This window comes from Semicossyphus pulcher, unplaced genomic scaffold (assembly GCF_022749685.1).
Source record: "Semicossyphus pulcher isolate SPU_LCO1_2020_fin unplaced genomic scaffold, fSemPul1.0.p SCAF_8, whole genome shotgun sequence".
Lineage (NCBI taxonomy): Eukaryota > Metazoa > Chordata > Actinopteri > Labriformes > Labridae > Semicossyphus > Semicossyphus pulcher.
In genome coordinates this window covers 4,045,535-4,059,489 of record NW_027211759.1, presented here as the reverse complement: position 1 = coordinate 4,059,489, position 13,955 = coordinate 4,045,535, and the positions used below count along the sequence as shown (strand labels likewise).

Sequence of the window (13,955 nt, the reverse complement as noted above, 5' to 3'; positions counted from 1 at the left end):
TGAAGGTCACACTGATGTGGGGAAATGCCTCTGTAAGGTTTGAACCACACAATCATAAGGAAAAACTGTGACACTGTGCAGCTTAGATAATGAATGAACCTCTTTCTGTGCGTTTGTGTTCCAGCACAGCGGCTGTATGTGAGGAAAGAAGGCTGCTGTACGACTAGATTACGTCACTTTTTGTTTTCCATTAGTAAAGACGGGGTAATTATCATGTAAGACAACAGTTGTCGGATGATCTCATGTTGTTACCTCCCCGGCACACCAGCTGTTTTCCCTCAGGAGTCACTGGCAGTCAAAGTGTTGAGGGACTAATGACAGCTTTCTCCTCTGTGTCCCCTCCAAACCTCCATCTTTTCTTCCCCAGGTTGTATTTTGCATTTAATGTTTGGACTCCCATTGTGTGCCAGTTCAAGCCTCATTATGTCATTATTGCCTTTAGAAATTCTGAGGTCTTCCTGTGTGTAGCAACATTTTGTTAGGATTTGGGAGCAATTTGCAGAATAAACATCATAGATTTTAAACTGTATTCCTAAAATAAGACCGTAAACGTTTATTCTCTACTGGTTGTCACAATCGGTCGCTTTCCTTTTCAGACTGTTTGCTTCATCTGAGCGTCGAGTTTGTTCCTTTTTCTTTGGATTTTCACTTCTTGTTGAAGTTGTATCTGTAGTCATCTTTTCTTTGTTTGTTCAGCCATAGTAGATTACTGTTTACTCGCAACACTTGCAGAGAGCGGAAAAGCAGCCACTTAGCTCCGCCTACCCTCTCTGGCAGAGCAACCACTGCTGGCTGATGGAACACGCGTCACTAACTGGGCGCCGCTTGTGATTTTTTCAGTGAAAGTGAGTGCAGGTCTATCATACATTCACCGTATATTTACATACTGTAGCCCTGTTCTTGACATTTGTTATATAAATGGTTGGTTCAACAGACTATAGGAAGAATGGTATTCCAATACTTCCCATTGATTTTTAAAATGGTTTCAACCGCCCTCCACCTCCCGAACTGACCTCTTTGAGTTACCCCTCAGTTCCTCCCTCATCTTTTCCAGTTTTACAAAAAACATGACATCCAAGATTTTTTAATTCATGAAGATTCTGTATGAGAAATAAAGATTATGGACAAGGAAAATTGTGCTGAAAGACCCATAAATGGAAATTATGCCTATAAATAAGGTAAGAAATGCCAGATTTCATCAATCAATAAGCTGTGACAGTTATCCAATCAAATCCATTTCTTATGTAAACTGCCTGTGTATAATTTAATCCGACTGACTGCCCCTCCGTCAGCTCTGAGCCGCGTGTTCTCCCCGTTTGGTTTCCTGGTATGACATCTGGCTGGGGACGGACGGAGGTGTCGAGCCAAAGGAGGCAGGAAACTGGAGGCACTGCAGCGGGTTCATACAGGAAGGATCCACTCTTGGAAAACAACTGCTATTTCAGATCGGGTATGCATCAACACAGGAAAACCTCTCAAGGGACGTCATGTAGAAGAGGGGAAATCCTCTGTTATTTCTGCTATAAAGTGTCTGAAACTGTTGGTTTGAGAGGTGATGAGGGGCCTTAACATGCTGCTGATGATAACTGTAGCCCTTATTTATTATGTAGTATGTTTAGTTGGTGCTAAAGAAGCAGCTTTCATTAGTAAAAAAATATGGGAAATAGTAGTTTTTGTTTGTTTTTAGAGCTTATTTTACTCTTATTTTTAATGAAGTTGGAAAAGGTCATCCACTTCACACACCTTTTGTGACCCACCATCATCTCTACGAGGATAATGAGAGCGTGTGACTGCACACAATGACCCAATCAACCGCTCGGCTCTTCAGTCAAACCGCACAAACATAAACACACACAGTCATCACTTCGTCTTTCATGTCGTGTCTCTGGGATCCAGGTCCGAGCTCTGGTCGCCTGAATGCCGCTCTCTTGCAGAAATTACACCCCTCCAACGCTGCAGCCACCCAGCAGTTCACAGGGGCTGCTGGTATTTGGGGCCCCAGGCCAAAACCTTTCATCTGGGGGCTTTGGGAAGAGCACCGGTCTGGTCTCTTTAAACACAGACAGATAATGGCTTAGAGACACAGAGGGAGGGGAAGCGGCTGTCACAGTGGCTGAGAGCGGGGGCTGCAGCCGGTAACACACACTGACGGGAGGTTTTAGGGGCTGTTGATGGATAATCTTGCTGCCTCTTTAAATGTTATAACCACCCTTTCTTATTTAAATCGATAAATATTGGTGTATTCATTTGTGTCTTGAGAGACGCTTTTAAATAAATACTACCAAAAGAATCTTAAATACATTATTGATAAACTAGCACAAATTTTTTATTAACTTTGAAGTGAGTTAAATGTTAGCCAGCACGCTAGCACGCTCACAATATGTGTCTTGCATGAGAGTAGCCAGATTAATGGAAGGAACTCGGGTCCTGATTTATAAAGTTCGCTAAGAAAAATTACAGATGGGTCACTTAAATGAATATAACAGCAGTACAGTCTAGACCTGCTCCTCATGTAAAGTGTCATGAGACAAATTTTGTTATGATTTATGCTATATGAGAAAGTATGTTATTAGGCCAACACCTGACTTGATTTAACCTAAAATTTAGTCGAGGCCACAGCATGTCCTTAAAGGTGAATTCATGTCAGACTGATTCAACAAATGTTTAATTAGTCAAGATAATCATTTAAGCATTTTGAGAGGTAGAAAACGGATCAAATCAATCAATAATTGCAGACAGCAGGGGAACAGAATTAGTGGTAATTTCCACGGAGCTACCTTTAAGAAATATATTTTGATCTTTTAATCAAAAAGGTAACACAACAGCCATAAACAAAACCAGAAATTGTTGATCAATTGAATGCTAAACCCAATTAAATATATCAAAACGGTTTTTAATTCATCCTCTTGAAACCAAGAATGATTATTTAATTTTATTTCCGTTAAATAGAATAGACATGTTAAAAGTCAGGGTTAAACAGATCCCCAAAGTCACTGCGATTTATCCTCTTGGGAACATAAAGTACTGTACACAATATCTTAGCACTTCATAGTTGTTGGAATATTTTAGTCTGGTTCAAAGTTGTTAACCGATCCTCCAACACTAACATCCCTAGAGGAATGGCGATGTGGTTAAAAAGGAAATCCCAGGCAAGGAAGCAAAGGCTGTTTTGAACCCTTCAAAGACACTGAACGCACATATTTTAGATGGTCACAGGACATGAAGGGAAGGAGTGAGAGTTGTGGAGAATGTGGAGGGCTTACTGAAACAAAGCTGTTATTTACTGTCAATGAGGATGAGAGGAGATGAAAATATTCAAAATCTTTAAGCCAAACCTTAACCACAGATGGTTTAAATGAGTAAACGTAACCTCTTGATGTCACAAATGTCATGTCCAATCATCTGACTCTTAACATGAATCATCGTCTGAATTCTCACACACAGTAAGTTAATAGTAGGAACTCTAAAAATTGATACTTGTAGTAGTAGGAGGAGGAGTTGCATCTTCATAGCTCACATTGTTGGACAAGCAGACTGTAGTTGTGGGTTTGTGGATGAAAGAAAAGAAAAGAAGGGAGGAGGAGGAGAACAACAGAAGTGATACTGAGGGTGAACTGGCATGAACCGTTGAGATGTGGATGATGGTCTGGAGCTTGGGTTTTGCCATGACTGTTGCATTAGGAAGGCCACATGCAGTTAAACTGTTAAAAGTTAAAATGTCTTTGAGGTTGACTATAAAAAGATGGCTGAAATGACAGCTCCCCAAAAGTGAAGCCAAACCCTCTCTATCGCCCCCTGCTGACTGGCTGCAGTATAGGTCATAAAGCCCGCCTCCTCCATGTTAACAGATGGGACATGAGTCAAACTATAAAATCAAAATATACGGCAAATAAATTTTTCTCAAACATGGTTTCTGTCATTATAGTTAGTTCTTATCATGCTGATTTACGTCAGTTTACTTTTAATTCGTTATTTGATGCTATAAAAAGGGGGTGTGGCCTCATGATTGACAGCTCTGTTGACAAATGGGGCTCCTGCAGCGTTCTGTTCTCAAGTAGCAGAGTAGAGGAGGCACGGTGAGAGGAGACGTAACTAACACTAACACTACAGCGTAAAATTCATAAGCGTGAATATCTGCTTCAGACCGACACAAGAAGCTGTTCTGCTGCAGACTGATGGGCGGGACGTCAATACCGCTGCTCCACCAGTCGATCTCTACTGCACACACTCTGGATACAAATGTGCAAGATGCCAACGCCCGCACCAGGGAGGTTTTAGCATCATTTTTGTACAATAAGAGGAGGTGGAGACGCGTCATACATCTTTATACAGTCATTAGCACCAACTCACAGAGCTATAACAGAACTTTTCTTTTTAAATTTTTAAGTTTAAACATAATAAATAACAGTAACTGTAAATGAAAAGTACAATACATAAGACGACAATAAATGATAATACGTCAACTAGGTCACAGACGAAAAAAACAACAAGAAGAAATTAGAATTGGACATTTAAATCTGCAAAGACGACAAAATACAGGAACAAAACAAAACATTGAATACACTCAATACAGTTAGACTAAAAAGTGACACAGTCAGTCTGGTTCAATAGGAGGTTTTCCATATAATCCACCAAGGGTTTCCATATCTTGTAATATATTTAACTGTTATTCCTTTACCAGAGAGCCACTTTCCAGTTGGGAGGGAGACATTTGATTTCTATTTTAATGCAGTACTTTTCCTGTTTCAACAATGGAGAGCTTAATTGCAAAAATGTGGGAATGCTAAATACAAACAAATAGTACACTCAGAATACACCCTGCTCTGATTGTTTACATCACTGATTAAAATTGGAAGCCTGAACATCCTGCATTTTTTCTTCCAAGGTCTTTTAGGGCAGCTTTTCCTTCAACATCCCCAAACCAACCAGCACATCCTCATTCTGCTGAAAATGTGGAAGTCTTGGGTTTTTGTTATGTCGGCTGGGTGTCAGTCAAGTTACACGAAAAACTTCAGTGGCTGCAAAGGGTCAACCACAGAGGAAAGTATTGCGTGCAGGACTCAGAGAGCCTCTGAGTTTGGGGAACTTAAGTGCTTTGTGTCTTCTGGGGGATGTCAGATTTAGGATTCACGTTGTGCCAGTGTCAGGAGGGCAGCTGCCATCTGCACCATGATAGCTAGACTTCAGACAGATACACGGGCTGGTGCAGGAGCAGCACATTCTCTCAGGCCCCAGTGGAAAACTGGAATTGCTCTTGTTTTCCACAATGGCTGCTATAATTTCAGCTAATGACTGAAATATGAGTTCATGTAACAATATTTACTGTGGTACCGGAGACCATGTCCAAAGAGGGGTATGAAAAATGCTGTCAGCCTCAGAATACCAGGAAGACAGGAACTGGCAGCTTTTGAAGATGCTTGGTTGAAAGAAGAAAAATGACTGAACAGCTTTCACACTTATTGTAAAGCAATTTACATGTATGCTTTTAATGTCTTTGTTATATAGATGTGAAAACCAATTGTCGCCTTACTTCAAAAATGTGACCTTCCCCATCTTTCTTAGTTGATAATAACAGCCTACATGTACTGATCTCTATGTAAAAGAGACGTTTTTCCTGGAGAATCAAAAGAATGTGGTGATTAGAGCCAGCAGTCTGCAGAACTAGCTTATTATAGCTTAAAATAGAGTCTGCTAACATTTAAACAACAACCAGCATCCACCAAAACGCTCTCAGTCCAACAGAAAACATAAAATGCTTCCTCTTGTGAAGCCTGTCTAACCAAATTACAATGTGAGATGTCTGGGAAAAGCTAGGCTCAACATTGCATGGGCATTCAGTTCATGAAGGTTTCTTCCTTTGTTTTTGTTAGCTAAAGTTAGCTTGCTTTGAATGGCAAGCTAGCTAAGTTAGCTAAATACTGTCTTGAGTGGAAACTTCCAGACTCCCAGAGTTAATGTTGCTAGTAAATTGGGTAGCTTGTTGTTGGCAAATTACTTTATTAGCTAACGTTACAAAGCAACCAATGTCAGATCTGTCCACCATAACACAGAGTGCAACAAAAAACAAAAGTTTTCTTTAGACAAGCCAATCCAGCCATAACATGACAGACGTAAGGGGGAAACGTACGGCATTCAGTTCATGAAGGTACCTTCATTTGTCTTTTTTAGCTCAAGTTAACTTGTTTTACATCACCAATAAATAGCTCAGGTAGCAAAATAATGTCTTTCTTGAGTGGATAACATAAGCCAATTCATCCAGACTCCCAGGACTAATCTGCCAGGTAAATAGGCTAGCTAGCGTTAATAGTTTACTAGCTAACGTTAAGAAGCAAGTCCAACATAAAGTTCTTTAGAGAAGCCTGTCTTTCTCTCTTGATTGTTCTCTCTTGCGTGGATAACGTCAGCCAATTCATCCAGATACCCAGGGCTTATCTGGCTGGTAAACTGGCTATCTTGCCATAAGCAAATTATGTTATGAAGCAATCATGCCAGATACATGCAGCCTAGCTACAGCAAGTTGGCTAACTTAGCTTGCTTCATGCTAACATTCTTGCTAGAAAAATACTGTGAGTGGATATTTTAATTGTCAAGTTTGCCAAATTACTTCACCAGCAAAACATTTTACTAACTTAAACAGACTTTATGGATTTTTTTAACTGTTTTTATTTTGTTCCGATTAATAAAATACTGTATGTTGTAGTTTTATCCAGAGCTTACAATGTGTTTTTCTGACAGATATTTTGAAAATCAGGGTCAGAGTCAGTTCACTCTGTGTTGCCTCACCCAGAGAGAAGGCAGTAAAACACACCTGCATTGTTAACTGTTAATGAGGATTTCCCCCAGCTGTTAAATGGACTTACTTCTTAAAATAACCAGGGTGTTATTGTTTATGTAAAACAATGCTTAATCTTTTGATTGCTTAAACAATGTACTACACAAATGTGGCTGCTGTTGTCTTGCTGTTTCTCTCCATATTAGCCTAAAGGTTGACGAAAAAGAACATCAGTTTTAATGGGATGAGACGAGGTCAGACAAGGGGTCAACCAGTCTGACCTGACCCCCATTATTTTTTAAACAATGACGCAAAGAGTTCAGGCTGCATCTGTGCGCAAGATGCCAGAACAGTCAGGCATGTAGCTACTTAAATGTAGTGGAGCACAGGTAAAAATACTCAGGTAAAGTGTAACTACCCCAAAAGGTTCTTTATTACGTTCCAACACTTTATAGTCTATTATATATTTGCATGATGATGAGGTCTTCTTCTGCACTCGGTTCACATCGAAGGGAGCTCGTGACGTCACCGCGCGCGCACCTCTGAGCTTCGGGACCGTCCGGTCAGAGGAGAGGCAGCAGAGGATGAAGAGGGGATGAGCTGAAGACACGCCGGGCGGACAACTGCTTCTCTGTGAGTGACTTTTTAACGACTTAAGACTTTTTTCACCCCCTTTGCTGAAATTAGACGCTCATAAAGCTGATTTGGACCAAAACTAGCTTGTTTCATGATTATTTTACGTTTCAACCAGGCTGTGGTTGAATTTTATTGCGATGTTATAAACAGAAAGCTTTGGCGATACTTTAATTTAAATATACTCTATACGATAGCACAGCCGCGTTAGAAAGACGTTAAATAAACGCGATAATTATTTAAAATCACTGAGAGATTTAGGGTTTAAATGATAGTGGTGAAAGAGGAAACTACTAAGAAAAGATATTAATCGCTGATTGTCGACGTTTTTCGGATGATTGAGGTGTGGGAAAAGTTTCCTCTGTTTCACATTGATGTACTGTAGATTTTACAGCCAGGCATTTCAAAGGTTTTTATAGATATTGCCACTGAATAATTATTTTAATCGAAAGTGAAGGGGTGTGTAGAACTGTAAGCAGATTGAAAAAAAGATAAAAACTAATAACTAAACTGCGTTAAAAACTAACCCTTTCCTCCCATGCAGATTCAAAACATTTTTTTAAATAAAATTTAAAGGTTTTATTGGCAAAATTAATTATAATCGCTTCATAATCGAGCTGTACTGGATTTATGTGGATATGTTTTTGAATTCTTATTATTTTTAGCAAGTGTGTCAAATAATTTCGAGCCTTTATTTAACCATGCCTTCTTTACACACAATGGAGTTTCCAGTCTGTGATTTCGCCTCGCCCCCTCCCCTCCTGCTGGTATTTATGACAGTTGAATACCATAAAGAGCTCAGTATTTATTCTGACCCTTGTTCCCGCAGAGGACAGCATCATGCTGAGTCTACTGCGCCCCCTGCTGGCCGCCTTCCTGTACCTGCTGCTGCCCGGCGGTCAGAGCAGGTTCCCCGTCTACAACAATGGATTTCACTACCAGGACATCAGCAACGGCAATGGCAACGGAGAGAGTAGGTCCTCCTTTTTAGTGTCTAAGTGTCTGTGTTACCTGTTTTTAAGTTTAGTATGTCTGTTTAGTGTATGTGTCTGTATATTGAGTGTCTATTACCATATGCAGCTTGTAGAATCAGGGCCGTGCACATTTTTTGGCGCAGGGGCTCAAGCAAAAAAAGTGTTGTTTATTAATTAAAACAGTGCCTAACTGAGTGATATCATTAACTGGAGTGATATGTGTACTACTTTACATTTCCGTCTATATATTTGATAGAATTCAAAAAAGTATATATATATTTTTTTTTAATTAAGTGCACTTTTCGACTCTGGGGGCACAAGGGCACGGGCTCAAGCCCCCCTAGGGTCTTACCTGTGTAGAATTGTTGTAAAAGCACATTTCAGCACAGCTGTGATTATCTTTGGCTGAATCCCAGCCGTGCTGATATTCTGTATAACAACACTCCCTCTCTGATGTTGTGTAATTGTAAGTAAACCACGAATACAAACTGCAAAGAACAAAGTTAGGATTTCTCTGCTTGACATGTATCGTTCTGGTGCTTTTGTCTTTTCTAGTCTATTTTGACGGCGTTCGTCTCCACGTGGAATCCCCGGAGCATGCAGTGTCGGCCACCAGGGGGAGCAGTGTCACCCTTCCCTGTCACTACCACTACGAGCCTGAGCTGGCCACACCACGCAGGACCCGGGTCAAATGGTCCTGGTTGCCCGCCAACACCATCAGTGAACCTGTTTCCCCTTTAGCCTCTGCCAAGGAAACTGAGGTCATGGTTGCTATGGGAAACCGTCACCGCAGTTATGGCAGCTTTAAGGGCCGCGTGCGCCTGCGACGCTCCGCGCCAGGTGACATGTCTCTGGTGATCAATGAGCTGCAACTGAACGACACGGGCAGATACAGGTGTGAGGTGATCGACGGCCTGGAGGATGAGAGTGTGACGGTGGAGCTGGAGCTGCGGGGTGAGGAAGAGTGTGTCCAGTGTAATGATAAGGGTCAAATGTTCAGTGGAATTAAATGGGAATCTGTGACGCCCAACTCATCGGGCAATTCAAGATGGCTCCTAACTAAACACCTTCTCCCTCAAGTATATAAAGTATAAATCAGATGAAGTAGATAAATACATAGCTGGAATAATCCACACAGTTCCCTGAGTAGTAAACAATTAAGTATTACTATAAGTATATTTACTGTATAACTATACAAACATAAAAACAAACTGCTATAATACACACTGTCTCTGTGCAGGTGTGGTGTTCCCCTACTACTCTCAGAAAGGACGTTACCATTTTAACTTCTTCGGGGCCCAGCAAGCATGCCGGGATCAGGACGCCACCCTGGCTACGTTTGAGCAGCTCTTCACAGCGTGGGAGGAGGGGCTAGACTGGTGTAACGCCGGCTGGTTGGCTGACGGCACAGTGCAGTATCCAATCACTGTCCCACGTGACGGCTGTGGGGGCGTTGACTTAGCACCTGGTCTTCGCAGCTACGGACAACGACATCGCCTCGTCCACCAATATGATGCTTTCTGCTTCTCTGCTTCTGTCAAAGGTCAGTTTGTGTTTGTGTGTTTTAAACCTAAAATCCACTGGAAACCCAAATCCATGATAGCTTTCTAACTTTGTTATTTAGGGTCTTATGTACGTACAAAGAATTACAAACTACAAAATCCGGAATATAAGATGCAGGCTGTTTTTGGGGGGTATCCCAGAGAGGAAAAGGTTTTCTACAGCTATTTATTATCAAAATGTGTATACAAGTTATTTCAACACTATTTCATTCAAAACACACACAAATTACAGCCTACCACCTGTTTTCACCACGTCGAGTTTGCAACCCTGCTAGCTCCCGGTGCTGTAGCTAGCAGTAGCTGGCAGCCTACAGTAACTACAATTGTTGTGAGGGTGGCGACTGCAATGGCGATCATGATGGTACGTGTCCGTGACGAAGCGTTAGCTCGCTTGACGAGACGTTGTAGCGGCTCGGACCCGGAAACAGTTTAATGCGGACATGTGACGTCACCACTTAACAACCGGATAACGCAAACCTCTCTGCATTTTATACTGGTATATTGGTTGCACCAGTATACAGGACGCAGCCATCTTTTAGATGAAAAAAAAAGTATTAAAAGTGCGTCTTGTACACTGAAATTTACGTTAGTTTAAATCTAAATTCGAACATTTTCATTGAAATGTCTGAAAATCCTTTCTGATATTAAACTGGATGCCCTACAGCTTGGATATTTACTACAAAACGCACTCACATGGCAGCGAATCAGCTGATTATACCCAGCTAGCGTTAGCATTGTTTGTGAGTGATTATCGATGGCTGCCAGAGTTGAGTGTGAACCTCTATGGTCTATTTTTGGCTGCAGGAGTTTAGTTAAATCTATTTTTAATGGCCTGTGTGAAATGCCATCGGAGGGAATTTAGTTTATTGGTAATGTAGCACTCGCTAATGCTACTGAGCTACCATTTAGCAATGCAGTCATAGCTTTGAGAGCACACAGGGGCTGCTAAGCTAACATTTAATGTGTATGCTAACTGCTTATTATGGTATGGTTATCAAAGGAACTCACCATTCAGTAACAAAGTGTTTAGGGCTGCATAACACCCTGTCCCTGCCACGCCCACACAGTCTTAAAGAGTGGTCCAAGCAAGAGAATTGGCTGTGTTAAACCATGTTTTCAAATAGTTTTCAACATTTATTTTCACCCAGACTTATGTGTCTGCTTAATGAGACTATGAATGTTGATATTTTTCATGCAGTCGACCTTTTTCAAGCCTCTTTTATTCTCTCCTCCATCAGGAACCGTGTACTTCTTAAAAAACCAGACCAAGCTCAACTTCTCAGAAGCAGTCGGGGCTTGTGTCAGCGATGGAAGTCAGATTGCCACAGTGGGTCAGCTGTACACCGCCTGGAGGCTGATGGGATTGGACCGCTGTGACGCCGGCTGGTTGGCCGATGGGAGTGTGCGTTATCCCATCACAAAGGCCCGGGCTAACTGTGGCCCACCAGAACCAGGGGTGCGTAGTTTTGGGTTTCCTCCTCTGTACCTGAAATTTGCCGTCTACTGTTACCGGTAGATGAAACACAAACCATTTCAGCAGCTCACTGGTTCAAAGCTCTGCTTGAGAGGTTAGCTTTAGCATTAGCCTGGAAGCTATTTAGCAGTTAGCCAGTTAGTTCATTTCTGAGCTATTTTGAGCTTGTTCTGGTTCGTCGCTCTCCACCGTCATAAGACTGTTGACTGACAACAACTGGTAGATTTTGTACAGCCACTTCGCGACGCTCTAGAAGTATTTGAACGCATTATCATCCAACCATGTGTTATATTTCAGAATCTCTTTTTAAACCCATGAGCAAAATATGCTGATATAACGACTCCTCTGGAAAGGCTTTTTAGAATGCGTCAGATGTTATTTTCTCTCATTCAGTTGCAGCAGCATCAGTCAGCATGTTTATAAATGTTCAGGCCTGGGTCACAGTTGGTATTCCAGTTCATCCTAAGGGTGTCGGATGGTTCAGGTCAAGTTCGTGGACCTGAATTTGAACAAAGGGATGTTAAAAAAGGAACAGACCATAAAGCGTACCATTGTCATTAATTTCTGCTGTTGTATAAAGGTTACTCTTAATGAGACCTAAGGGTCCTGGAATAAAAGTACATGAAAGCATCTGGACGGGGGGGCACATGGTATTAAGTCCCTCCAGAAAGTTGTGAAGCTGCGATTCACTAAATGTTACGCCAATCCCTGCATCCTTTTCGTCTCTCTTCCATGAGCTACCTGATCTGGCCTCTTTAATAAGACTCTATACAGTGAATCCATAATTCTTCTTGTGATTATTAATCCATGTTGAAAACTGTTCGCCGTTCACTGTGCCACTTCCTGCTGCCTTTAACTTTCCAACAACCAGAAGCTCTGTTACAAATGTGAGTCAGTGTTGAGCTCAAAGACTGTTTGTGCAGTGAGATAGTGATCACCGTCTCTTATCGGTGGTTTTTATACAAGCGTAGCATCTAAAATAACAAGTAGAACAGCTTAAATGTGATAAATAATGTGTACATTCTTCTTTGGGGTTATGGTTAGCATTTCCTTTAGTTTCATTCAATTTTTACACATTTTATTTGGCATCCTGACATGGAAATTGACTGGAAGTGATGCTTTATTGGAGCTTTAGGAGCTCATAGTGGATGCGTCGTGTGTTGCACACAAAGAAAGCTTGAAAAAACATCACAACTTTTTTAAAAATCAGGAATTTTAGGCGCAACAATCACAGAAAAAGCCCACGAAATCCTGGAGAGACTGACAATTGGCCTCATAGTGTTTCATGTCCATATACTGTGTAAACAAAGTGGACGTTGCTTTCTAGAAAAGAATACAGAAGTGGATTGCGCCTGCATTCTTTCCAATGACCAGCAGGGGGCGACTCCACTTTCAGAGATCTACTTCTCTCTTCAGTAAACATTAATGAGTTTATGGTCTCAGTCACTGGTTTCAAGTCTTCTTCAATATAGCATGATGTTCATTTTGTAAATGATGTCCCCGTTTAGAGGAGAATAGAAGATAAAGCAGGGTATGCTGCAGGGTGTGGCTACCTCTCAATCAGGTTACAGGCTCAGCAATGCATGTTCTTCCTAGCTCCACCCTCTTGTCCAAATATGGTCACTTCTGATGGCAAATAATCAAGATGGCGACGGTACTAAAAATTGTCCACCAACAAATAGTTGACGTCCGCTTCTTTTATACAGTCGAAGATCATCATCCCAAACACAACAGCAGCCTGCAGAAGTGGAAAACACCTTCCTCTTCCTGTTTTTATTCAGACACCGACTTTAATTCACTTGATTCACAGATGATTCATTGCAAACTCTAGGAAGGTGTTCAGACTCGGAAAAAACATCTTCATATTCAATTAAATTGCTCTCCATCCGTACCTCAGTCCTTCATCTACGTTGTCTTTTTAGCAGCGCCCTCCAGAGCAGTCAAACTTCAAGCTTCAAGCTTCAAACAACAACGGCAAACTTTAGTGCCTTGTTAAACGGCACATTGTTTCTTATCATGTCCTGTCAAATCTTTCCAGCTGGTCCCTGATCGTTCACTCACTCACTGTCTTTCCGATACTGTGAAATGTCCTGAAGTCTTTGTCCGTCTACTGAAATGTTTGTTTATCCCACTTTATAAAGTATTATTAAACTCTTTGTCACTTCTCTGGGTGATTGAGGGCAGAGCTCTGTGAGGGAGAAAACAGAAGTCATGAGTGTGTATCGCTGTGATATTTAAACTTGTTTACATCCTTTGTGGAAAAGAAGAAACATGTTTCACTACAAACATTTACCTTTTTTGTTTTCTTTATATGTCTTTGCATTTGTACCATTTTCTACAAATTGATTAAAAAACTACTATAAATCCGTGTTTATAGGTTAATGTGTCATTTGGGAGAGCTAGAATTTAAACCTATAATTTTCTGTAAATCCTGCAGATCATTAGAAACAGTTCAGCAGTGTGTCGGGAGATGTGGAGGGTCTGTAACCACTGACAAAATGGATATCACTTGTGTGCTCTCAGCTTCTCCTTGCTGTCAA

The 13,955-nt window shown here is 41.2% G+C and overlaps 1 protein-coding gene across 1 annotated transcript; it reads left to right on the top strand.

Annotated features, from left to right (window-relative positions):
- The first annotated feature begins 7,361 nt into the window (after nucleotides 1-7,361).
- Nucleotides 7,362-11,457, top strand: hapln3 (hyaluronan and proteoglycan link protein 3). Its single transcript, XM_069686820.1, has 5 exons — nucleotides 7,362-7,405; nucleotides 8,235-8,378; nucleotides 8,935-9,333; nucleotides 9,620-9,922; nucleotides 11,180-11,457. The coding sequence occupies exons 2-5, from the start codon at nucleotides 8,246-8,248 to the stop codon at nucleotides 11,455-11,457; spliced, it is 1,113 nt and encodes a 370-aa protein (XP_069542921.1). The 5' UTR covers nucleotides 7,362-7,405; nucleotides 8,235-8,245.
- Nucleotides 11,458-13,955: the final 2,498 nt, after the last annotated feature.